Source organism: Dinoponera quadriceps, unplaced genomic scaffold, assembly GCF_001313825.1.
Source record: "Dinoponera quadriceps isolate SergipeBrazil2010 unplaced genomic scaffold, ASM131382v1 scaffold1872, whole genome shotgun sequence".
NCBI lineage: Eukaryota > Metazoa > Arthropoda > Insecta > Hymenoptera > Formicidae > Dinoponera > Dinoponera quadriceps.
The window spans coordinates 265,736-291,435 of NW_014555944.1; the positions used below are offsets into that span (position 1 = coordinate 265,736).

The window sequence follows — 25,700 nt, forward strand, 5'->3', positions numbered from 1 at the left end:
GGGGGGGGGGAGAGGAAGCGCGGAAGGAAATATAATAATTTTGATTGTGTCGCGATACCGGTTTGATATTTCCAACCGGTTCCGCAGCGATGGGCGCGAATTTGCATCGGGCCGCGACACGCCACGCTGCTAGGTATGAAATAAGGAAGAAAAGAGGAGGAACAGAAGGCATCGAACGGGTCTAACGGGATCGCGCGTAATCCAGAAAACTCCGGCTGGATTATCCGCCCGCGGACGGACTTTGCTCGAGCGGAGGAAGATAGGGAGCGGGGAGGAGAAGAGACGAGATTTTTCCATTATTCATCAGGCCGAGAGCCGGCCGTCACGTCGCGATTGATTTCTTATTGATTTCTTGCGGCTCACTATTAGGAATCAATCGAGCCTCGTAACCGATCTTACACGCGAATCGCCGATAAAATGCCCGCCGACAGATGGACGCGGCGACACGGGAACGACACCCGTGAAGACCGTGAAGAATTTCCCCGTTCCTCCGGTTAATCCGATCGTTACTCAAGCTCGCGGCTTTCCCGAGCTGATCCGCTCGATTTACGGCAGCAGGAGCGCATAATCGGAGCAAGTTAACGCCGATAAAGTAAATTGGGTTTTGGCAGTAATAATTATTATGAAATTATGAGAGAGAAACCGATGGCGAATGAATCGGATGGGAGTCTGCACTTCCGTTGAGCGCGGCGAGATTCAGGGGAATCGCGCATCGCGAGACGATCTGAAATATGGCCGGCCGACACCCGAGACCCTCGAAGAAACGATCGTGTTGCGACTTAACGAAGAAAGCGAGCATTCAACCTCCGTTCAGAAGCGTTTCTTCGGCCGAGGAGACGCTGCGTCCGGACCATAAAAAGCGGCCCGTGGAAGCGCCGATCGTTTCGCTTCCTAAGTGTAACGTTTGCGAGATGGCTCTAATTGGTGTTCGAGGCTGATGAGCGCGTATGCGAAGCGCGCGGAATTTCCAATACGCCTCTCTGTCCTCTCCCTCCCTTTCAGCCCGTTCCCGCGGATTCGGCCGGGCGGATTTTTGCGACGCGTAAAAACAATTCGCTCGCGCGATCGCGCACTGGGAAATTATAAGGGGGTCAAGTATCATTTTCGGAACGTAAAAGTTCAGCGACTTTTTGCGCGAGGCCCGTTACTCGTGAAATATTACCACGGCTAATCGCCATTTCGCCAAATTGCTTTCGATGCCTACGGTGGAACTGCGAATTTCACGAAACAAACCCCCTCCCCTCCTTCCCCCCCCCCCACCGTTATCGTTCGAGATGTGTTAATTTTAGGTATTTTAAATATCTTACACGGTCGTTTACAGTCTCTCGCGATCGTTGAGGGATGAATCATCAGCGCGTTTTTCATTTACAAAGGCCGTGCCGATATTAAAATCCGCGAATGAAAATGTCGTGCATCCCCGTAACGTGGCTGCCCCCTCGTTACCAGCAATATGGCCCCCTTTTTAGTGGAAGCCACCCCGAATCGAGCGAGGCCAGACCAGTCCAGGCTGCTATAAATCTCGGAAGTTTTAATGCCTTGCAGCCTGCACGGCAGCCCTCTCCTTCCTACCTCCGTCCCTCCTTCTCTCCCCCCTCGTCATATCCCCTCCAGGTTCGATCCCACCCCTCCGTCACCCCTTACGTCCGTATTTGCATACGCGCATAATAGCGAGCGCGGCGGCCTACCCTTTACTATTAATTTTATAAAATCGCCCGGGCCACACACATACTTACGCACACATATTGCGTCCCTCCTGCCTTATTTAAATAACGGATTTTCGAAATCTCGTTTTCGGAGCGGTCAGAGAGAAGGGGACACGCATGTGCACACAGCCGACAACTCGAACGGCTTTTGTGCGATTTTAACCAAACGACGAAAATGTGAAAATATTTCAATATATAAGTTGAGACACAATGAATACACGGGGAAAATGTTGAATCGATAAAATTTCCAACGGCAGCGTAATCGGATTGAATCTTTTTAACTCAATAGCAGATATCACTAAGACTACTGTGTTGTGTATTGTTTCAATAATTAAGGTGTTAGTTTCAATGACAATGTTATTGAGTGAAGAAGATTTACCCCAATTGCGCGTGCTGTTGGCAATTTTCTTGATTCAACAGCATTTTCTTCTCCGTGTATCATTTCATTGTTTTCGACCCGTCGAAATTGAGAATTACATTATTGCACCGTGAAAGGTGAAAGTAATGTGTATTGCAACGAAATACATCGCTGAAGGTTGCAGCACACATCATAATTTCAGTTATAATTCCGATGTGGTCCAGCTTTGCAAAATATTGTGATGATTTTTGCTACAATATTTTCTCCGTGTACGGTACAGAACACACGTATTCCTCACCGTGCAAAGGGACTCAAGCAGTGGCTTGTAATACGAGAAATATCGATCCGAAGACGCGGAAATTTCACGTAGAAGATTTACGCGGCCCGACCGTTTCGCTCGCCGGTGTGTCTCGCCTGCGAGTCAACGTCCATTGATTAATTACTCGGCACTCACTCGTTAATTAACCTTAAAACCTCCCGGAGGTAGAGCCTCGGCATAAACTCGTGAGGATTAAGGCGGGATGACTGCGACGTTGTTCCCATGAATCCCGTGAAAGAAGAAAAATCCACCATTAAGGCGCGATAGTCGCCCGCTGCCTGAACAAACAACAGCAGTAGCAACAGTAGCAGCAGCGAGAGAAGCCCATTAGCGAATTTCATTCCATCGGGATTCTATGCGTGCGCTTTATTGAGACTTAAATTTAGATTTCAAGCGACTCCTAACGTCGGTCTGATAAAATTAGCAATGAAAAATAATTCGCGGTGGAATCGCGCCGGTGAATGGCTGGTGAAATAATTTAAAGGCTGCGTCGAACTAGACTCGTTTTATCCATTAGGTAGAATGTCAGCGGCTTGTGAGATGTTTGATGGAACTTTTATATCGAGAGAAAGATAGAGACAGAGAGAGATTTGTTGTAACTGGAAACGCTATGGTCTGCCGTTTTTTGCGCTCTCGTCGCATTTTAGCAAATCTCTTTTTTTTTCGTAACTGTGGTGCATCACCTTTCGTCACGTTCGTGACGTTTCGAGTAAACGAACGGCAAAAGAAAGAGAGAGAGAGAGAGAAAGAGTGAGGGAAAAAAGCGAGGGAAACCGGCGTAAAATCGCGCGTTTGAGCTCGCTCGCTCGCCTATTAAGACGTTTTAGCGCGACGAGGCCTCTCCTTTAAAGGCCCAAAAGTCCCCGCCGCCGCGCCAACGCTTCTACTTAGAGCCGATGGCGGCTTAACTACCGTAACCGTATCCAGGTCTAAATAGTCGGAGTTACGCTAAGTAGCCCTAACCAGATTAGTGAGTCGTTGCGTGCTCTATTTTTAACGGCGCGCGCGCACAGCGCGGCGCACACAGGCCGAGGCGCGTTTTACACGCGCGAAGCTGCGGAACGAGGTGCCGATGAACGGGAAAACGAAGACAGCCGAGAGAGACAACGTCGCGCTTTATCTTAATCCTCGTAAATGGAGCGTACCCTCTCGCGATCTCCCCTCGCCTCCTTCTTACCGCTCGGGGGCCGTCGCTATTTTGCCACCCGATATCGCGCGTTTCCTTTCGCTCTTCTACGAAGGATTTCTGCCAGCCGCAGAAACGAAACCGATCTATTTCGCACTCGATCGTGAGAGTGAGCGAGAGAGGAGGAGAAGGGGAGAGAAAGAGAGACGAAGAAGAAAGAAAGAGGGAGACGATCTTCACGCGGTGGTCGATCTCGACATTCTCGACATCGCGCCGCGATGTCGACGGTGTAGGCCAAACATTGTTGGCGAAACAAGACTGGCCGTCCCGCGCCGCCTCTTCGTCGATTCTTTCGACGCGGCGCGAAGTCCAAATATTAGAAGCAAACATCCTTCCGTCCGGCGACGAGGGCCGAATTTATTTACATGATGCTCGACCATTAAACGCCATCCACTTGTCTCGCAACCGTGGACGATGGCGAGGCACGGAGAGAAAGAGAGAGAGAGAGAGAGAGACGAAGAAAGAACGAGAATGAAGGGAGCCTCGGTGGCTGCGGAGCGAGGGGGGCAGGAATTTTATTTCCGCTCACATTAATTTCAACGACGCAGAAGACGCGGTCGCCACAAGGCGCGGCTTGAAATTACGAATATTATGACTTCAACCAGTTCTCAGAATTCTATGTTTTTCATTCTTTAATCTCGGTCCTCTCGTGTTTCACACCATATCTTATGAACACACTCGCCCTCCCTCTATCCCGTTCTCCCTGTGCTTCCTTTCTCGACCGCTCAGTGCGGGAGCAAGGTAGAGTGCGAAAGAGCACAGAAACGTTACTGCGGCGGTCCTTATATAACGGAAAAATATTAGAAATCAAGAGAAGAGGAGACACAAGTCGGAGCGCGAACGACTTATCTCGGTTAGTGACGCTCTCGACGCTCCGGGACACGTTTGCTGACACGTTCGCCTGGCAGAAACTCGAAGGACCTTCAAATAATCACGGAATCGTGTAAAATAAAGAATCAGTCATTCCTCGCAAACTCGATCCTATTATACGTGAGCGAAGATTTAAATGGATAATACGAAGAAAATGTTATTTCTCGCGTGACTTCGTGTGGATTTCGGGCGGGTGGTTCTTAACGCCAACTCGTTGATTAATTTTAACAAGAATTTCGCGTGAGTCACATTGAGTCCTATTACACGGCAACTTGAATCCGGTTTAGTAACAACCGTAGTTAGCGAGCACTCGATTGATGTATTCTTTCAGATCGAAAAATATATTCCAAATAAAATGCAGGAGCTCATCAAGTACGGTTGTTGCCGGACGTTAACGTTACCGCTGTAAATATAGTCACCGATGCGATCCAACGGACTCATTTTCCACGAAGTTTGGCGTTAGGAATCGCTGCAACAGTACGTAATTGCGTTTCGGTGCAGTGACATCAATGCGACGAGGCGGGTCCGATATCGAGCGGTCGCACGGATGAACGAGAGACGTCCCGAGCACCTGGGATCTACGGCTCGTCAGGTATATTTCGAGACGAGCGATTCGACATAAGTCGCGCTCCTCGCATTATCCGGCGACGAACAGAGCGGCGGCTCGGTTTCCGGCCGGAGAGAGAGAGAGAGAGAGTCGCTCTGGTCTCGCGGACGATCGACGATTAATATACATTTTAAGCCGTCGGTGGCGAATTTGAATAATCTCCCGGTATTCCGCAGCAGACACTCGAGAAGCCGCGCGCGGGGCCCCTGCAGCCCGGGCCTGGCAACATTACGTTCGAGTGTTTGACGAACGAACGCGTTACGTCCGCCGGCTTTTTTGTTTCCTCCTTCTGGCATCGGCATCAGCGTCGAGCTATGTCGAGTGGTAGCCCGCTCTCACGAACCAGCCGCTGTCTCGCACCGTTTCATCCCGTCCCAACCCGTCCGCGCGTCCCGGCTCCCATCGGGTTCGACGCGCGCGTCTCTCTCCTCCCGGTGTCGGTTGAGTTACCGCGGGCTTTCCTCTCGCGGCCGTAACCCTCGCCTTCCCCCAAAAACGTATCCGTGTGTGAAATAAATCGCTAAAACCGGGTCGAGTTACCCGGGATCGCGCGCGCTGCTTTATTTTCATTCTTAATCTCCCGTCTTGATTTCATTTGAATTTTACTCGCGGATAGCCGCGCGGCGGAGCTGTAATTTCGCGGAGACGGGAAAAGGCCGGGCTGCGTTTAAGCCGCATCCATCGCGCCGACGTTAATGCTCGCGCGGTGCCGCATTAATTGCGCGTGTCTTAATTATCGCGAGTTTTAATTATCTTAATACCCGTTTTCAGCCGTCTCTCGCCTTTCCTTTTCTGTCTCGGGCCGATCACTCGGTTAGATTGACGAGCAACGGCGCGTGATGTGTTCTCGTTAGCGGTGCTTTACGAGCATTTTTCCAATTACGTGAAACAAAAGGTGCGATCGGCATCGCGCGTCTCGATCGGAGAAAGCCCGCGAGGGGTGGTCCGCCGAACGCCGCCCGCGAGCTCGTCGTCTCGAGCTGCGAATACGCGGAGCGAACGAGTAACGATCGGCGGATGCAGATTTTCCTTGTTAAAATCGGGGAAATGTGTAGAGAAAGCGCGGGTATTGTGGAATACTTGAAGATTTTCCCAAGATAAATCCAAGATTATTGTCATTAGTTTTCACTGAGTTGTAATGCCGCCAAGTGCTTTTTGTGCAACGTGTTCCTCTCTAACGAATTTCGTTTATCTGTGGTAAGTTTAATGTTATATTAATTTTTTGAAGATTGATTTCGGAACGATAATTTGGACTAATTTGGATGAAACGAAATACCTCGTTTGACAAAATCAATTTTTTTTGTATTTCGTTGAATATTTTCATAATTGAATAATCTATAATTATTATATATTATGTATTTATTATATTATAATCTATTATAAACTTATATTTTATACTTTCTATTATGCTATAATGTTATATAAATGTATGTTACATCATATTAGTTTCATCCCACTGTTCACGTTTTTTTTGTGACGTCATGTTTCTTTGGCATCCTGAAAGAAAGAAACAATAGAGCATAATATACAATTCTTATAAAAAATGATGGGTAATATGACTATTCCCCGACATCGCCATGTTTACCTTTCCATCGTACGCAACGGAAACGTAACCGAAGTGACACTTGCAGAATAGACTACGTTAAAGCTATATCTTAGTCTTTACGTGTAACGAAATACGACTAAGAATCTGCGAAATAGTTTGTTAAATAAAAGTCAAAAACGTATCTGATGAAGCAGCCAGATACGGAAAATCTAAAATTGAACGTGCACATTTGCATCTCGTATCAGGCTGTCGCTTTGCAGATTACGTTACGAATTCAGCAGCAGCTAATAATTCCACTGCTATCCGCTATGCTGCAACGCTTAACAGGCTAGAAATCGCGATATTCCATATTACTCGCTCTTCCTCTCCGCCACAGCGAATCCGAACAGAATGTTTCGGGCTGAATCGCTCATAAGATGCTTTATCGAAGGAAGCTCGTGCGTGTTTAGACGCGAATATACACATTCATATTACACATTCGCTGTTCATTTGTGATTCATTCGTTCAGTGTATATCCATCTTAACGAGCATTTAATGAACGCGTACATCGTCCCGATTCTCGCTCTCTTTCGCTTTCTCCTCGTTCTGTTTACCGGCGAATTCGGTCCGCGTAGTCGCAGCAAAAAAGCGGAGGCTAGAATCCGAAGATTTCGGGGAACGGCGTGTCACCGACTTCGCTTTCCTCCCGACTACTTTCGGCGACTTCGTGGCATCCCGGGTATTCAGGTCGAGGGTTGGGAAATTGTCGAAATTCGCGGAGATCGTAGACGACGGTTTCGCGCGAAGCTCGAGCAACAACGAGATCGGAAGAACGGCGGGTCGACTCTTCACCCTTTCTTCTGAAATGACTCAGAGAAAGAGTAAAGGGGGGAGGGGAGAGGCAGGATGAAATTTTACCTCGTGTGCCAGTGAATTTCCTGGCGAAATTAAATCCACCGATAATCAGCGTTCGCATTCATGACGAGCGAGCGGAGCCAGACTTTCCGGCGTGGTCCGCGTCGGACCAGCAGCGGCGAAAGCAGTAAGGGGTGGCACAAAGAAAGGCGGGAGAGAAAGAGAGTTCCCGGCCGGCAAAATTCGATTCGCAAGCCGCGCGGAGAGATCGTTAGATCTCCCCGAGAGACAGCGCGAGCTTGCGGGCGAGCAGGGCGAGGAGACGCGCGAGGAGATAAAGGTTTTCGTTCACGGTCGATCGCGAGCACTGCGATTCGACGATTCGGTGCACGTGTGTATGCAACGTGCACGTACAGAGAGGGTGATAATGTATTCAAGGTCCGCCCCGTGGGCCGAGTAGTGGGGTGAAACGGGCCGGCCCGCGCGCTATAGGTACTGTAACAGATGTTAATTATCCCTTCTGTATAGCCGGCGAAAAAAGGAGCTCGCGAGCGAGCGAGCGAGCGAGCGCTCCTTCCTCGGACATATCGTCCGATCGTACGTTGCATCCCCGCTCGTCGCCGGCAGCGCGTGTATTCTCGCGGCTACGCCTAGCGCGCTCGCGCCAATCGGAGGGCGCGCTCGACTTCGACCGACCCTACTGGCGATTATTCGCACGGATCTTTCTGCTTAAATCTGCAGATCCGTTTAATGCCGAGAGATGCGCCGGTGAGCCGAGAGAGGTAGAAATAACAATGGACAAGAGCGCTCGAACGAGGTTTGCCCTGCGCACACACCGGACCGCGATCGCTCGATCCTCCTCTCCGCTGAGTGCACGGAGACCACGGCGACACGGGGCTGCCAAAGTCGGCTGGCTAAGAATAGAGCGCGATCATGCCGAATCGAGAAAGGATACACCGTGCCCCTCAGCGCGGGACCGATCGACGAATAATAATAATCTTTGCTCACGGGGCAACCCTTTAGCGCACAAGTAACATCGCTGATTGACGGACGATGTGAAAAATAACACAGGAGAAAATAATCAGGAAGATTACGGTACACGAGTCTGTTCTTTTGCGCTGAACCGGCTGCATTAGCTTGTATCGGTTCTCTTTCCTCCACCAAGTCTTAATTGTACAGGGTAGAAAATTCTGTTATCGAGATTAGGAGAAAGTATCCTGATTGAATGTATCATGAGGAGTTTATTTGATTATTTTCGAGTGTCCGTAATATCTCGATATTAATTATAATTCTCAGACTTTTCGGACGGTTATGTCGACGAATTAAGTCGTTCTTCTTATTATTCGGAAGAAATGTTGCGTGAATTACCGAGCATTCTGAAAAGTACAGTGAGGCTATTACTTAATCTAAAGGGATATTACTTCAATTACCGAACGTAGGACTTTGTACTAAGCAACGATAGCCGATTTACAGAGTGTGATACCGTGCCTTTATTAACAATCTTCTAAGCGCAATTGAGATTAAGCGTACCTGAGAACTGCCACTGAAAACTGACGGTAATCGGGCCTTCACACTTCAACAGGCAGTCTATTACCAGATTCGATAAATGAAATAAACATGTGAATTGAATTCTATTACCGACATCTACCTTTTTCTCTTAAGAAATAATTAGGATACACATTTTATCGCTTCAATTAAAAATATAACGTTTTGAAAAAGAATTTTGATGCCGCATCGAGATACGAAAAAATATTGTTCACGAATCTTCGCATTCGTGTGCTTAGTATATTCAGCTGAAGAAGAAACAAAATTAAAGTCAAGTGATTAGAAAACGTTCTTTAAGTATAAAAAAGACTGGTGAAAAATTGTTTGATGAACAACACACACAACATGAATGCTAATACTTGCAATTTTCAGAAAAGAATTCATCGTACTACTTTCGACCACCTTACTTTTACAATTTATTAAAAAAAAAAAAAAATGAATTCTGTCGATAATAGAGTCAGCCTCGGTAATGGGGACTTTTGTCCCGTCTACAAATATACACTGGTTCAGCGAAAGCGAACAACAGACTGTACGAATACATTAGAACAGGCCTGAGACGGAGGACAAAAGGAGAAACGAAATCAATCGAATCAACGAGCGGAGTCTTCTGGTATGCGCGAGAATGGGCGTGTTGGAAACACGTTTCTCGCGAGGGTGTCGACGCGGCCGATATCCGCGGCGACGATAGAGATTTTCCGCGGAGGTTCGCCGCTTGAAGGCTCAATTTTACCGGCAAACACGCTCTCGTCGGGATGACAGCGGCTTCACACCATTGACACCGCGGACAGCGGCGGTCGGCCGCGCGAACCGGGGGTTGATCTTTCGAGGACCGGTTGCTCGCGCCGGTCTGAATGGCGCTGTCGTGCGAGCGGCGCACAATTTCGCTTGATCGAGGAGGCAATAGAGAAAGTCAGCCCTCTCGTGCTGACGCCGCGGCATCGGCCGACAGGTCGACGGGATTACGGCGCGCGCGACACCGGCCGATTCGATAACCCCTGCCGTACGTTCCTCCATTTAAAGGTTAATTATTTACGACTCGGCTCATTAGTCCGTCCGTGATCGGCAATTATCGTCATCGGGCCCGACAGGGCGCGACGCGCTTCGTCACACACGTGATCGGCGAGCGTCGTCGGGGAACGGCGCGGTCTCCCCCTCGTGCGTTTTAACGATTCCGGTTTAAATGGGAAATTCCATCGTCCGTCGACGCGTCGTTCTTCCTTTCCGCGTGAGCGGGCCCAATCAAGCGCGATATTAATAAGAGGCCGGCTGCGTGGCGAACGAGCTACTCATCGCGCCTTCCTGAAGGATGCGGTCCGGCTGGGGTCAGCCTCCAAAAGAGGCGAACGTCAGACGACGCGGCGGAAGCGCGAAGAAGTCATTTTCCAACGGATTGAAATTCCATTCCGCCGAGAAGGCGCGAGAGGGAGAAGCCCGAGAGCGAGAGAGCCGGGGAGAGCCGTAAGGCCATGAAATGACAGTTAGTACGGATATAACCCTTCCGAGATAAACCCTTTCGATTGGTCGGACGTTAATGCTTATCACGCTGCCTGCGCTCAGCGTCCTTTTATTGTTCCTTTCTCATTTCTCATTTTTTCCACCGTCGTCCCCCCTCCCCCCCTCTCGCAGCCGCGCTCTCCTTCCACCCTCTCGGCGCGCACCTTCGCCACTACGACGGCGTGTAATGGGCTTAAAGGCTGCATTCCAATAACCGAGAAACGAATTGTCGTGCGCGCGCTCGCGCGTTATCGCGCCGGGTCGGCGGAGAACGCGAGAGAGCGACCGCCGGCAGTAACCACCGGCCCTCGTATATCACCGTGGGCTTTTGTTACAGCGACGTGCCTTTGTTTTCGCCTCGTTTTCGCGATTCCCTCGCGACTCCTCGAGCGCATAGGCGAAGCGGAGCGCGCGGGCTTCGATCGAAAATAGGTCGATCGCTGCGACACAGTCGGATGCTTGCGCCGAAGCTGCGCAAGGAACTCGCGCTGACTAGAAGTCTTCTCGTAAGAGTCCCAGATATGTTGAATAGACTGAGCATTGCCGTTGGAAAGCTCCGGCTCGATCGTATCTTTTCCTCCAGCGAATCCATGAAAGGTGAGCATTTTTCCAACGTCGGTGATACGTGGATACGTCGTGCGGAAATGCTGTCTTTTCACGGGTTCGCGCTGGAGAAACCCCCCGAAATCGAAGGATAGACCGCGTGTTAACAGTAACGCCATGCGTCGCTTCTCTTCTTCTCTTCTCCCCACCAGCTAAACAAGGAAAGCGTCACTGTCTCGAACTCCTCTCTTATTAATGTCGGTTCCAATCCTCCAATGGGAATACCGGGTCTGTTTTATGTGCCTTTGGTCCGGACACCGTGTGTCTGCTTTCCGATTGACTTCGCTTCGCTCCAGCTCCCGGTTGGCAGAAGTCACAGCCTGCTTTCCAGCAAAAGGCAAGAGAGTCTAGTTACCATCATCCATTGTCCTTTTCTTTAATGCGATAATAACCGTATGATAACAACGAATGATGACGTAACTAGACTAGTAGACTTGTCTCTTGTTGGTAAGCAGCCAAACTTATTAGCCGAGTGACAACGTAAACAAACGCGGAGAAATATATTTAGCTGGCACGGCAAATTGTTCGTTGCTGTACGGGGACAGCGAAGAGATTTGTTACAACGGGAAGGACGATTTCGCTGTTGTAGCAAAACGCCGTTGCCACAACGATGGAATTCAGTTGGCACCGAATTGTTTTGCCGTTCAAACAAATCTCCTCGCTGTCCGAGCAAATTTCCTTGCTGCGGCAACCGACAAATTTTTCCCTGTAGTAACCAACAATTCGACGCGCCAGCGAGGTCTACGAAGATTATCGTTTCACATTGCTTGTTAATTTCTTCCGATTCGCACGTACTTCAGCAATATATTTCGCGCGGCGCAGCTGCGAACTTCCTCGAGCTGAAGGCAACGGCTACGGTGAGCAGACTCTCATTACAGAGACCGGCGAGCCGGTCGTGGTTCCTTCTTCGCGGGAAGATACGATATCTCCCGCTGATTCCCGGCTTTCTCGCGAATCGGTAGATAAGGTCGCATCTTGGAAGCGGTTCTCAGCGGAACACGTGGGAAGGGAATCCGCGGTTCGGCTCGGCGACAGCCCAGGATGACGTTCGCCTTCGCTTTCTGTTGCAGGATGCGCTGAGGAGTCGGCTGGTGCGCGAGGTTCGAGATGTCCGCCGTAACCAGCCCGTATGGCCCCCGTAAGCCCATTCTTTCGCCTCAAGCCGAATATCAGATAGCACACTGATGTGAAAGGTCCTCTCCGCGCGTAACGATTAACTCCACCGAGATCTCCTCTCTTTCTCTTTCTCCCTCGAAATCGTGAACGTACCCACGATAGTCCGTTACGCGAATAACAATAGTTAAGAAGAATGACCGTCGATCCGCGGAGCGTTTCAGCTGGGAAGGGCTCCCTGCCGGCGATTGTTGCGTCGCCGGCGACGAGTCTCCGCGAGCGCGCTGAGAATTCGTCCTACGCTCCGAACGGCTCGTTCCGGCTCGTCCAAGTGAAAGCAGTTCTTGTGCGGACGGACACGAATCGCGATATTAATTTCGCTAAACTATCGCGTTGTTGGCGAGGGCGAGCGCGCGAGCGCGCCCATTCCGGGAACACGTCCGCCATCGGCGAGCGGCTCGAGTTCGCGGGATTGTAATTGACGCTAAAAGTTGATATCTATTAACTGCGATATGAGAAACGGGCAACGGTTGCGCGGCATCGCCTTGAAACGTCGTGGTATTCGTTACTCGGAATTAGTGGCCATTGTCACCTCGCGCGAATACTCCGCCGCTCGCCGAGACGCTTTCCATTCTATTCGGCGTCCTCGAGACTCATTATTCGGCATGCCGAAGGGCTGCGTGTGAGAAAGAGAGAGAGAGAGAGAGAAATCGGGGCGATTTCTTTCCAGGGTACGGTCGAAAAGCGTACTCGTTCGTTCGCGAGCTCGTAATGTCGGTCGAGGAATGGAACGGTAGGATTAGCTGTTAATCCAAACGAGACGGCGATCGAATGAATTCCATCTTTCATCAGCGGACATGCTTTCCGACTCGGTCTACAACTACGCGACGACCCGACGGGGCGCCGCCGATCAGGACAGCGACTCCCAGTACGAGAGCCAGGCGCAGTTGCAGATCACCAGCAGTATACAGAAGCCGCGGAACAAGCGGAAGAACTTCAAGCCTATAAGCAGCCGGATGGCGGAGGTGTCGGACGAGTCCGAAAGGGACGACGACGAGCCGGAGGTCGTGGAGGAGAGCTCCAGCGAGATCCTCGAGTACGAGAGGAAGACGATGCTGTTGCCGGCCGAGGAGAGGTCGAAGCAGAGGCTAAACAACAACGAGGTCAGCCCGATGGACCTCTCGGTCACCACCAGGCCGCCCTCCTCCGAGGCCGATGACGACAGTGCGGACTCCCTCAGGCACAAGTTCATCCTCGAGCAGCTCAGGTCGCAGAAGTTGTACTCCCCCGGCACAGAGGTAAGGCGGTCGACCGAGTTCTCTTTCCGTCCTCGAATATTTATCACCGTTTTTATCGCCATTCTTCTTGCGCTCGTTCATCCCTTTCAATTTTCTCACGATCGATCTCGGAGAATAATCATTCCCGAACGTTCCGATCTTATTAAATTCATCGCAAAAGGCCGTTCCGTTTCCCCGTCAAAATATATATGTTACGTTTATTTATCTAAAGATATTGGTAAGCCGTTGTGGTGAAATATGCGCCGTTTTGTTTCGGTGACTTACCATCCCTCCGTATGACCCCGCGTCCGTAGAAATCCTGGGTTTTCGGAAGGTAGAATTGATTAGGAAACGGGACAGACGTTGTGCGTTAACCCGATGGCACCAGTGGCGCGAGGTTTGCAATTAAAATTTGCAGCGGGGAAGGTAAGATTAGCCGCATACGTTTATCCGCAGGATTATCCGGCGCGTGCGTCATTACACATGGGACGATATATCTCCCCGCAATCATTTCATAATATCGCTACAACAACGACGATTTCGCTCGGGTAAGCCCGTTCTGTTTCTACACGCGGAGAAAAAGATTTCTTTGCATTTATAATCAAGTTTCTTCGATCGAAGCGAATTTGTCGGCTGAAGCGAACAAACGAATATTTAACAAATAAGATCGTTCGGTTAATAACACCGCTACAGCTGTCGCGATTCGGCTGTTAAAAGGGACCTTTTATTTCTGCATGATGAAAATTGTCGCAACATGTGAGCGGCGAATCGGGCAAAAATGGTCACATCGATGATCGTGAGATATCCGTTGTCTACGATGCGCAGGCGAGAAGTCCGAACTCCGATTCGTCGGAGAGGAGCGGCAGCGGCGTCCTCGACGCGGAGTCGTCTCGTTTGGACGACCAAGACACCCAGTTCGAGGACGAGCGGGGCAACGACGCGGACGGCGAGGCCGAGATCGAGGAGCGGAAGCCCTTCGAGGGCATGAGGGAGTACGCGGAGTCGACGATGCAGGAACTTCTAGCGATCTACGGGCTGGCAGGAGGCGAGCTGGCGAAGTCGGTCAGCAGGCAACTGCCGCCCACGTTCCTCAACCCGAGTGTTGGTCACCAGGCTCAAGGTTAGTACCTTCCAAAATCCGACGATCGCCGGCGACTCGATCCGGCCGATAATCCGCGAGATCGGGACGCGAAGAGACGACGACGGGCAACTTTCGTGCGATTAGCAGAGCGACTCTTTCAGACCGTCGTCGTTCGAAAGATCAAAGTCATCGATTCCGAAGGCTATTGAAAGCTATTGCTGTCTTCAATTAATATAGATGGCCATTCAAATGATCGACGATCCCGGCCGCTCGCGTGCTTTCCTCCCGCGAGTCAAGTAGCAATTAGAACCGCCTGCATCCGACAAAATCTTTCGGCGAATCAGAAGACGCGGATTGGTTGGCGTTGAATTCGGGGTTGGCGCAGGGTCGATCCTTGGCTGCCGCTGCGACTCAATATTCGCGATCGGGCTTGGCCGGCGGTCAATTCTCTCTCTCTCTCTCGCTGTCAGATTGATGAGACGTCGACGATTTCGTCGCGCTTTCGGTAAATTCTCGGTCCTGCCCGGAAATTCCCGGCGACGGAAACGGAGGACTGTCCGAGGAGGAGGTTTCCTCGGCGATCGCGGTAGCCGCGATGGTCGCTCGATACAACGTGAATTAGAAGCCTCTGCCGGGAACGGGTTACGTCAGCCGGTATCGCGATAAACGAATTCACTTCTCGCGATACGCGCGAGTTGCGCGCTCTCCGGATGGCCGAGCCGGACGGAGCTTTCAGTCGGGACTGTACGTGCACCAGAACAGAATGTGGCACTTACATATTGCCGGTGCATCGCATATGTGCGCACGTGAATATGTGATGGCTCTCGCAAGATGGCCGACTTATAACTCATAAAGTCGGTCGGTCCGACTGCGCTAAGCGCGTCGGCTGGCCGACCCGCGATCGATGGATGCCTTCGAGATCAGCCAGCGTCATCGTTTCCCGTTGCGACGAGCGTGGGTTGACGCTCTCGAGAATTCCCCGCAGCCGAGGAATTCTCGAGCTGCTTTGGGTTACGCGCTCTTTCCTCTTAGCACTTCGGCCGATCGCCTCTCTTTCAAGCCCGTATTCCGCTAATTGCGAATGCAGGGAATTAAAAGCCGAGGTGAGACTGCGACGATTATCAGTTGGTTGGTGTAATCTCAGCGTGAATTGCAATCTCTCTTCGTTTCCTCGCGCGATTTTCACGAAGACCCATGCATTACTAATTTCTTATTAAATCGTCTTATTAAGTCTTATTAAATACAGAGTTTACGTCTCAGATATTCTTGTGGCTTCCGAAAATATGATCGTATCTCATCATTATTTAATTGCTCCGGATGGCTAAGCATTCATCAACGTTTTATCTTTCACTTATCTTGTACAATCTATAATGTTCTTCGATCTGGATCTCCATCATATCTGCGAAAATTACTTTATTCTAATTCAAGCTTTCACATTCAAATTCGTCCCTCATTACACGACTTCAACCTAGCCTTTCATTTCCACCTTACTTTGAGAACAAGTTTGAACATGCCTCTTCGTACATTGCTGTGAAACATTTTTAACTCGCTTCTCTTATCGGCATGCTCTGCGAATATATTTTCATTTTTTCGTTCTACTGTTATTAAACATATTACCGCTGTATAATAATTTTGTTTTGTCAATCTTTGTCAGGTTGGGCAAAAAACAATGATGAACTGTCGCCTCGTCGTTTGAGTATATCTCTCACTGTTGATCCAATGTATATATACTTTAATGTTATTTACTCTCTCGATAAAGATAATAGTAATAATAATAATAATAATAATAATAATAATAATAATAGAACCGTAATAGTGACAGAATTCAGGATTTATTGAACATTTCATTATTTATATTTGACTATTTGATTATTACTCGTACGCATCCAGATGAATTATGACTTGATGCAATATGTGACACGATACAGTGAGTGAGTGAGAGAGATAGACAGAGAGAGAGAGAGAGAGAGAGAGATTATTTATTTGGCGCATTGGAATAAATCACTCAAGTGCAGCAACGATTACAAAAATAATGATATTCGCACAAAATGAAGATTGTTTTAATAATAATTACAATATCGCAATATAGCGGAACCAAATGAGAAAGACAGACAAATGCTGACGAAAAGATGAGAAGAAAAAGAGAGAGAATACACGTGATACAATATCTATCGTGATATCATTGAATGGCGAAAAAACCGAAAAACTATCCTGGTCGCTTTGTCATTGTCTACCAGCTGGTCGCCACCTACGTGACGAAGAACAAAAGCCAAGTTCTCTCGCGGCGCGACGTATCGTCGGGATCGATACAAAAATCGTGCGCAATTTATCATGCGAAAGAGTTTAAAGCGCGCTAACGCTCGTCTCTTGACAATGACACGTAACACGGCTCGCCGGCAAAAAAAGGCCGGAGAGAACAGTATTTCTCCGCGAACGTCACTCGTCTCTGTGAACCTTGCTTCGACGATCGCAGCGAGCAAATATGTTACGTATTTGTTTGTACCGTTCGGAATATACCGGCCGTCGTTTCGCGTTAACCTCGGGGAAAATGAAATCCCGCATTATCCGCGCATCCGACGCGCGAGATCCGCCGAGACCCCGGTGACCAAGCGCTCATTTTCCTCGCGGCACGGCCAATAAACGCGCGAATTTGCATCCCGTGACCCACAAATCCGTTCTCTCTAAACGCGCGACCGCCGTGCGACTCGCGGCCGGTCGCTCCATTTCGTGGCGCCGCGCGATATTAAAGAGAGACATTACACGCCGAAGGGAGAGGAAAGGTGTGTCGTACACGCGATCGTCACGCTGAGAGCGGGCCGATAATCCGGCGCGAAGAAAAGCAGAAAAGTCGGCTCGGGCGGAAGAAGAGAGAAAGAGACGTGGCGATGCTTCGGAGGATCGAAGGGAGGATCGAGCGAGGGGCGAAGGGGCAGACACCGCGGTGCCTCCGTGAACCCATTAATCATTCCACCCGGATAAAAGGCAGTAAGGATGAAAAGAGAAGACGGACAGTCGGACGGACAGCGGGCAGGCACGCAGACGCTGAAGGAAGGAGCGGATAGGAGAGACGGAGAGGTCGAGAAAGAGACGGAGGGACGAAGAGGAGGATAAGAGAAGAGGGAGGACGCCTCTTCTCTCTTTCACTCCGCTTCTTCTCGCGCGCGCGCGAGATCATTTTTTATTTTTGTCCTTTTCGAAATTCGTCGGACGCCTCCATTGTCAGGGCCCGCGGAGACTCCGGGAGAGAGACAGGCCTCCTCCTCTCTCGTGCCCCCGAGCGTCGTCCCGTCGCAGGGGCCAGATTCATTAACTGATAGCACGATTCCCCCGGCTCGGTTACGTTTTTTAACGATATCCGTCCGCAGCGCCGACTCGGAAGAATGATCGTCGAATGCCACCCGTCGGGCGAGAAAATCCGCTGCGTCCTCGAAATCGGCCGGCGGACCGATCGATGGCTATATATATATCTCTCTCTCTCTCTTTCTCTCCCCCTCCTCTTCGCTCCCTTTCTCTATATAGATCGTCATCCAATTTAGCGACGCCTTAAAAAGTAATCGACGTTATACCGGATGATTATCTACTCGAAAAGGTATACACACACGTGCGTCCCCGGAGCCGCCGATAGGCGAAGAAATTCAGAGCTCGGGGCGGTTTCACGGATCCGGTTGTTTCTAGATCTCAATCTGGCTACTCGCTAGAAACCTCGACGGAAAGTACGTCCCCCTCCTTGGTAAAGAGCCCCGTGACAAAAAGTTGCCGTTTCGAAAAGCGAGAGCCTCTCCCGCGGACAACGCCGCGAGGAACACGGCGAAACCCTTCGTTAAGAGACGCCGGATTCGAAAAGCCAGCTAACTCGACCGCTATTCAACGAATCTGTCGTATCTGCCGGTCGGGTTTAATTCGAGACGTTGGCGCTCGAGCGAGGAAAGGAACGGGGGAATCGGCCGGTATTGAGGGGCTCTCCGGGCGGGGAGCCTCCGGATCGCAGCCTGGTTACGAGCTTTTATGTCTCACGAGTGCGTACCTCGCTCGCATGAGTTAGGTATGACGGTCGTCCTCCGGAGGACGAATCGTCGCGAGATCGAAATCGGAGCTTCCTCTCCTCGCTCGGGGACAAAGAGCCCTCGCGTCGGATCACGAGAGGCGTTGAAGACTTCAGGTGTTCGAACCGGCCGCTGAATTGTGGCTCGCTGTGTCTCCTGGTGAATTTTAATGCCCGAGTGAAAAATGGCAGAACAATGGGGGGAAAAGAGGGAGAGAGAGAGAGAGAGAGAGGGAGATAGAGGTGGACGGATAAAGAGAGAGCCGAAATTTCGAACGCTGCTCTGACGCTCTTAAAGATAGTTTGCGCCTACTTAGACGGCTTATAGACCAGTAAAAACCTACTTTGACGATACTGACGCTTTTCGTCTTCTCTCTCGAACTTATTCTACAGATTGAATTTTTATGGTACCTTCAACGACCTGTTTTCACGCGAAAACGGCGAAGACAGATATTTCAGACCCCGTCACGCTCGAAATAAGAATAAATTCTTATTAGAATTGAAATTCAACCTATTTCGCTATCTCAGCTCCTATCGTGTTGTAGAATCGAAGGTTTAACGCAGGGCCAGAATTAGGAACTCCTTCGCCAATTTTTCTCCTCCCCGTGTCAATTGGTTTCGCCATATTCGACGGGGAACGACGATATCCTCCGAGCGATCTATATCCGAAATACTCTCGCGAACGGCGACGCTTAATTGCGGCTTTTTACGCCGTCAAATGTTCACGAGAATACATAAAATGTGCGATATCTCTCGCGCTCGAGCGAGGATATTTTCCGCCGCGTGGGCTGGAGGAGAGCAGCAAGTGGAAGGAGCAGAAGAAGATCGACGCCGCGAATCTCGCGAGGCGTTGATCGCCGCTGGATTCCCTCGGTGCGACGAGATCGTGAAACGTTTTATGAAAGCTTTTATGAAAGGCTTTACGAGCCACGGACCGAACTGGGGCCCCGGGTTCGCTTCTGCTACACACGTGCTGCCACGGCGACGAGAGCCCCTCCCCCACCCCGAAGCCCCGCAGGGACCTGCACTCGTCGTCCTCCTCCTCCTATTCTCTTTATCTTTCCTTCTTCGCACGGCCCCACGACGAGTCGCGTTTTCTCTATCGATCCTCGAAAGTGCCTCGTTTTTCATCATCATCGTATCCCGTCGTCCCGATCGTGTCTTTCTCGCTTCTTTCCCTCTCTCTCTCTCTCTCTCTCTTTTCTGTTTCTATTCTTTCCTCCTTTTTTCTCGTCGTCCTCCTCGAACATATTTCATGGCCGGTATTTTCCTCGACTGAAATGTTTTTCGCGAGGTAAAGCTCGCGGATCGTTGTTCGGCGCGAAGACAATCGGACGGCCGATCGTCGAGCAAATTTTCGTCTTTCCCTTTACGGTCAATTTCATTTAGAGGTTTACGTTTCGCCATTACCATTCGTGCGACAGTCGTCGTCCGCGTCGCGTTGATGTCCGCTTCCGGGTCAATTGGATCTCCTCAGCTTTTTTGTTCTCCAATTAAAGTTCTGAGTCAGAGAGCGGCGGCTGCGGAGGGGGCACGGTGGGGTTCTATTGACGTTGGACGCGGTACAGTCCTCGCAGCAGCCTGCGTTAGCAACGATTATACGTACCTCTCGAATCTTGTCTTCTTTATTCTTCCCTCCTCCTCCTCCTCCTTCTTCTTATTCTTCTTTTTCCTTTTTTTTTTTTTTTTGACACCGATCGACACCACCGCCGATTGGAATCGTTAACGAGCTTGTCTGCGTCATGAGTCGATTATTTGCGAAGAATCGGAATTTTTCGCCGCGATTATAAATTGACGTATCGGTGAACTTTAGCACGGAGCTCCTCGGCGAGAGCGTGGAGAGTATAGAACGGTAATCAAGTTAAGCCGCCGATTATGAGCAGTTATTATCCGTGAGAGCGGACGTTTTTGCGAAATTGCTCGACGCGCATCGCGACGACGCGTCAACGCGGGAATTTCCGCGATGAAACTTACGAAGACGCGAGTGGAGCGCAGCTTAAGCATATTGCGATGCCACTGATACAATACTGGTATCGATATTTTTCTTTCAATACATATTATTTTTTGCATATTTTGCATATTTTTGCTTTGATATTTTCTCCCGGCATTCGTATCGATATCGGTGTTACTTTGAATCAATGTATTTTTTTTTATTTTTTACTTAATCGAAAATTAGTGTAACATGCAGCCTGGTTGTAAATCTATCTTCTCTCATGATTTCTGTTACGTTAATTTTACGGTTATTTGTGAATTGTTGAAGTAACAGGAAAGCGTCCAGACGTTTTTACAAGTGTGCGAAGTCGATCACGAGTGTCGTTTTGTGCGCATGTATTGTTTCACTTCCACGTATACCGCAATGATTTTGGACGTGCGATTTCTCGCTTCTGACGTCATCGAGCAAGGACAGTCATAGCGAGGACACAGGAGCCTTAACATATCCTTCTTCAAGGTTTTTACGTCACATACCATAGAAAGTCTAGTACGTATGGTAGAAGTATCGTAGTAAAATTATCATGCGTAGATGTGCGAAACCCTCAAAAGTAGCTTGCAAGACAAACATTTCCCTGATTTTTCTCTTTCCTCTCATATTAAGTTCTTGAAACTTTCGATACCGGTGTCGGCATCGATACTTTTCTCCCGATACCCGTATACACCATCGATACTCTCGATTAGACGCTTGTTTCAATATTAGTATACTCGCGTGGTGTCACACATCCCCACGTGCGGGACAACGCGTTGGCGTGTACTTTTCCATCGGCTGAAAATCGAGAACGGCACCTACATTTCGCAGCTCCTCCTTCGTCTTCTTCTTCGCCGTCCTCTCCCAGTTCTCGGTCAAATTAGCGCCGAGATTGAGTGGGGTAGAGCGGGAGAAAAAAAAATGGGCCGGAATATTATACCACCCGTGAAATCCTTTCCCATTCCCGTTCGTTCGTTCGTCCGCGAGCGCGTTCTCCTTACTCTTTTTCCTCCACTCCGCGGCATCTTGTTTATTTTGCCCGTCAGCTCACTGACACTCGGACATTCGTTTAAATTTAGAATTCAATAGGTTCCTTTTACCGGCCGTACTTTCGTGCCTTAACGGATCCCCCCGCTCGGCGGAGATTATTTGTTTAATTCCAGCTCTACGTCGATCTCTCGCCGTTTCCCCGCGTTTCTCGTCTCACCGACCGACGACTGTCAACCCGGAACTCCGCTTCTTCTCCTCCGTGTCTCCCGTCGCCGTTCAACGCGCGACTACCTCGAGTGCGCTCCTCTTTCCTTCCTACGGGCACTCCGGACCGATGACGAACACCGTAATATGACACGCGCGCACTTTTCAACGGTACCTTCATCGTCCCTCTTATCTTCCTTCCCCAATCAAGATATTATCGGGCGTTTCGCCACAAACACGCGAAAATGCACAATCGCGAGCGTGCGTAAAATCGCAATAAAACAAACGCGATTCCGCTCGAAGATATTTCATTAAACGGAGAGTCGGCGCCCCCCCCCCCCCCCCNCCCCGGCAGTCGGCTACAGTATGGGTAAACAGGCGGTTAAATTTCAAATCTTAGATTAGTTTCGGATTAAGGGACGCGATAAACGTCAACGCCGCACGAAATATTCCGTGAGCCGCAGGCTCGCGCTGTATAAAGTAGCGGGATGTTTGAGCGTGTGCCGTAATTTGTTAATGATTTATTTCCGAGACGGCGGCGTATACGCGCTGCGAGAATTCTCGCGATCTCGCGGGACGCGCGAGCGAGCGACTAGCCGGCCGGCCGGTCTTTCTCGGCGCTTTCCTCGGCGCCGCGTCCCGATGCGAGGAATATCGCGGGGAGAGTAAGTGCACCGATCGCTTTATTACTTTATTTCGCCGTGCATCCACTCCGTGTTGGCGCGAGGTGCGAGTTTTACGGCCGGTGCCGGTCTTTGTGCCGTCCTCGCCGACACCGGCGACAAGTAGTTCTCATCGAATCAATGGATCGGGATCCCGGCGGCTGTCGTCTCACCGCATCCGCGATAATTTTATTTTTACGAGTACCGGTTTCTCGCGCTGTCTCCGCCGAGCCAACCGCGGCCACGAGAGAGAGAGAGAGAGAGAGAGAGAGACTTCGCGTTTCGTGAAAATCGGCTTTCCGCTGCCCGACCGTTTCCGATGCGCAAGAATATCGATCGTCCCTTCCCGACTCGGATCGCCGTCTCATTGTTACGGAATTTGCATATCTTAAAGCGAACTGTCGCGAAGGGCGTTCCATTAGCATTTCCGGTTTCTCGGCCGACAATCACGGCCGCTTATTAACATCATAGGGAAGCGCGCGCGCGCGGCGGATTTTTGTCAGAATTCCCCCGAGAATTCCCCGAGATCGTCGATTAGCGCGTCCAGATTGAGGTCGTCCCTTCGTGACGATGACGAAGACGAGATTTCTTTCTACCTCGCCCCCTCATTCGCGGCACCTCTTTGCTCTCACCGTTCGCGGTGTCGATAATCGAATGAAAAAGGCGACCTTCCATTAGCATTTCCACGGAGACTCCGCAGGCTCGATTAATTTTTCAAACGATCCCACCTCCGTCGATACGTGCGCCGAGATAGGGAGAGCCGAGTGTAGTCGTGGCCGAGAAGGCCCATTAGGCCTTACGGGCGCGGAGGCTCGTGGGCCCCTTGTCAGTCTCCGAAAACCAGAAAGTCAGCTTGTCAAATTAATCACGGATGACCAATCCATCAGGAGGCATTCCTAGCCGAGAAGGATCTTTGTCGTCGTCGTCGACGTCGTCGTCGTAGCAGTCGTCGTCTTCTTCATGGCCAGCTACCTCGTGGTGTTGGCGTGCCCGACAACTGGGTTCGTGAACTCTCGAATCCTTCTTATTCGGAAGGTTCAAATTCGCCCCATGTTCGTTCCTCGTATTCATATCGAGCACCATTTGCAATTACACACGAGGCCGCTGTAATTAGTCTTAATTATCACTGCATTATTCGAATCGCACGAATTGTACGAATTGAGGGCAGCCGAGAGAACTTATTTCCGTTATCTCCGTTTGAAGAGACTTAACGTAGAATTGAAAATCTCGGTTCCGTTCGCGAGAATGGACGCTCGCGGGGGGGGGGGGGTCGATAACCGTCCTCGATCGCACGAAGTNAAGACGACGAGATGACGGTGTGACTGACGAACGAGAAAATAAGAACAGACATCGGCGATCTCGTGGGAGTGCCCGAAAACACATGGCCGGTACAGTCGTGGAAGAAAAGAAAAACTCGATTTACCTCTCGCGACTCGCGAGCCTTTCTCTCCGTTATCGTCAATCGGTTCGCGTCGCACACACGTCGCCCGGTGTCGGTTTGGCAGCCGCGCGAGGGCTCGTCGCGCCTTTGCCAAGTCTTTATTGCAGCCAATTGCCAAATTAACGGCCCACAAGTCGACTTTAGAGCTGATCGTAACCGGCGAACGAGATCGAGCGAACGCTCGATCGTTTATATTTAAATCAATGTCTCCTCGTTCGACATTGTTGTCACGTCGCTCTTCGAACAGTTCCGATCGCCAGTCGAGTCTCATTCTACGTGTTTCATTACGATTATTTATTTATCTCGCGCCCGCCACAGTAGTGTGCAATTGACAATGGCGGCCACGATCGTTCGTGAAACATCCGAGAATTCTTCTTGCGACGAGCGTCCGACGAGAATACGCAAACGTCGCGGGCAAAATATTGCCGACTCTCTTACGAAGGGCTAGAGAAATCGCGTTGCTCCAGGGCGACATTGCCAAATAAAGGGTTAAGGGCCATGCCGAATCTCGGGAGCCTTTTATCCGGGCCCCGATGCGCCGGATGATGCAGAGGAGAGAAAAGGCCCGCGAAAACCAGTTTGTCCAACCTAATACGGTGCCCGTGGCATCGGCGGTCTTAATGAACTTCTGCCTCTCTCTCTCTCTCTCTCTCTCTCTTTCTCTCTCTCTATATATATATATATATTTCTCCGTCCTTTTTACTCAGCGTCGCTTTCTCGCTTGTCCCTCCTTTCCTTTTCTCCCCCTCCCCCGTCGATCCCGAAACTTCCGTGGATTTTTCCGCGAGGATGGGCGCCCTTCATCGAGTACGTTACGAGGGGCCCGACGAGCGGGGCGGGGAGGATGGGAAAGCGAGAAACTGTTTAAGAGGCACCGGTTAAATGCGACGTACGTAGCGTAACGCCAATTACGCGCGACACGTCCTACTTTGCATCGGTGACAAGGAGGAGGAACGTCGCGATCCTTATTCGACGAGAGGCTTCCTCGTGCAAATACAACGGAGAGTGGTACCGACAGCTCTCGTAGCTGCGCATGCTTTATGAAAACATTTCGCGGGGAATTTCCTCGGTGTTCGCAACGGACGAAGGCGGGAGGGGGGTCGAGCTCGCGCAGGAGGCATTAAAGCTGGCCTAATCTTAATATTCAAATTCTGCGGCGAAACTCTACGTCGGCCCGTAAGGGTTGGACGGTGCCGGGGGAACGGGGGAGAGGCGCGATCGAAGAGGCGATGAGGATGAGAAGAGAAAGGAGGAGGATAGAGCGAGGGAGAAAGAGAGATGTGAACGACGAGGAGAGAATGGCCGTGCATAACCGATTCTCGAACTCATAAATTTTAAATTATGTCAAGCAAAAAGAAAGGACGCGCGATGGGACCCGACCTCGGGTAAAATAAGAGAAACGCGCTCCTTTCCTCCCGCTGTGGGCCACCGCTCGTGCTCCAGAAAAAGGCCGAAAAGCGCAAACTCGAGCCGCGTGGAACGTAGACACGCGGATGAAGACCGATGCGGAGAAATGATTTCTGCACAACTCCCGAGAAATATGTTTTGTACGCTGATTTCTAGATTTGTTTTTTTTTTTTTAATATTCGTAGAGGGGGAGAATAATGGAAGGTAACAAGAGGGGGGGAGGGATCGGAACAAGATACGTTGCATTGAATTTTTATCGCACGCGCGCTTAGCCATAGTCGACAGACGAGGCAACACAGATGCATCACGGTTGCGATTTCGCCGTGGCGATTAATTCCGGTCCGATTTGCATATGTGTTGAACAATCAGAGAAGATATTTCCCTCCCGTCTCATCCCGCGGCCGTGCGCGAAAGAGAGAGAAAATCGTAAACCCGGGGCCCCGGCAAAAACGGCGAGA

General features: G+C 50.3%; 1 protein-coding gene across 1 annotated transcript in view; it reads left to right on the plus strand.

Moving 5' to 3' along the window:
- The window catches only part of LOC106745958 (zinc finger protein castor homolog 1-like), a 103,848-nt gene that overhangs the window by 26,656 nt on the left and 51,492 nt on the right, over positions 1-25,700 (plus strand). The window contains exons 2-4 of the mRNA XM_014622029.1: positions 12,136-12,203; positions 13,031-13,476; positions 14,281-14,575. Coding sequence (XP_014477515.1) covers positions 12,173-12,203; positions 13,031-13,476; positions 14,281-14,575 — 772 coding nt within the window. The 5' untranslated portion in view covers positions 12,136-12,172. The remainder of the gene's footprint in view (positions 1-12,135; positions 12,204-13,030; positions 13,477-14,280; positions 14,576-25,700) is intronic.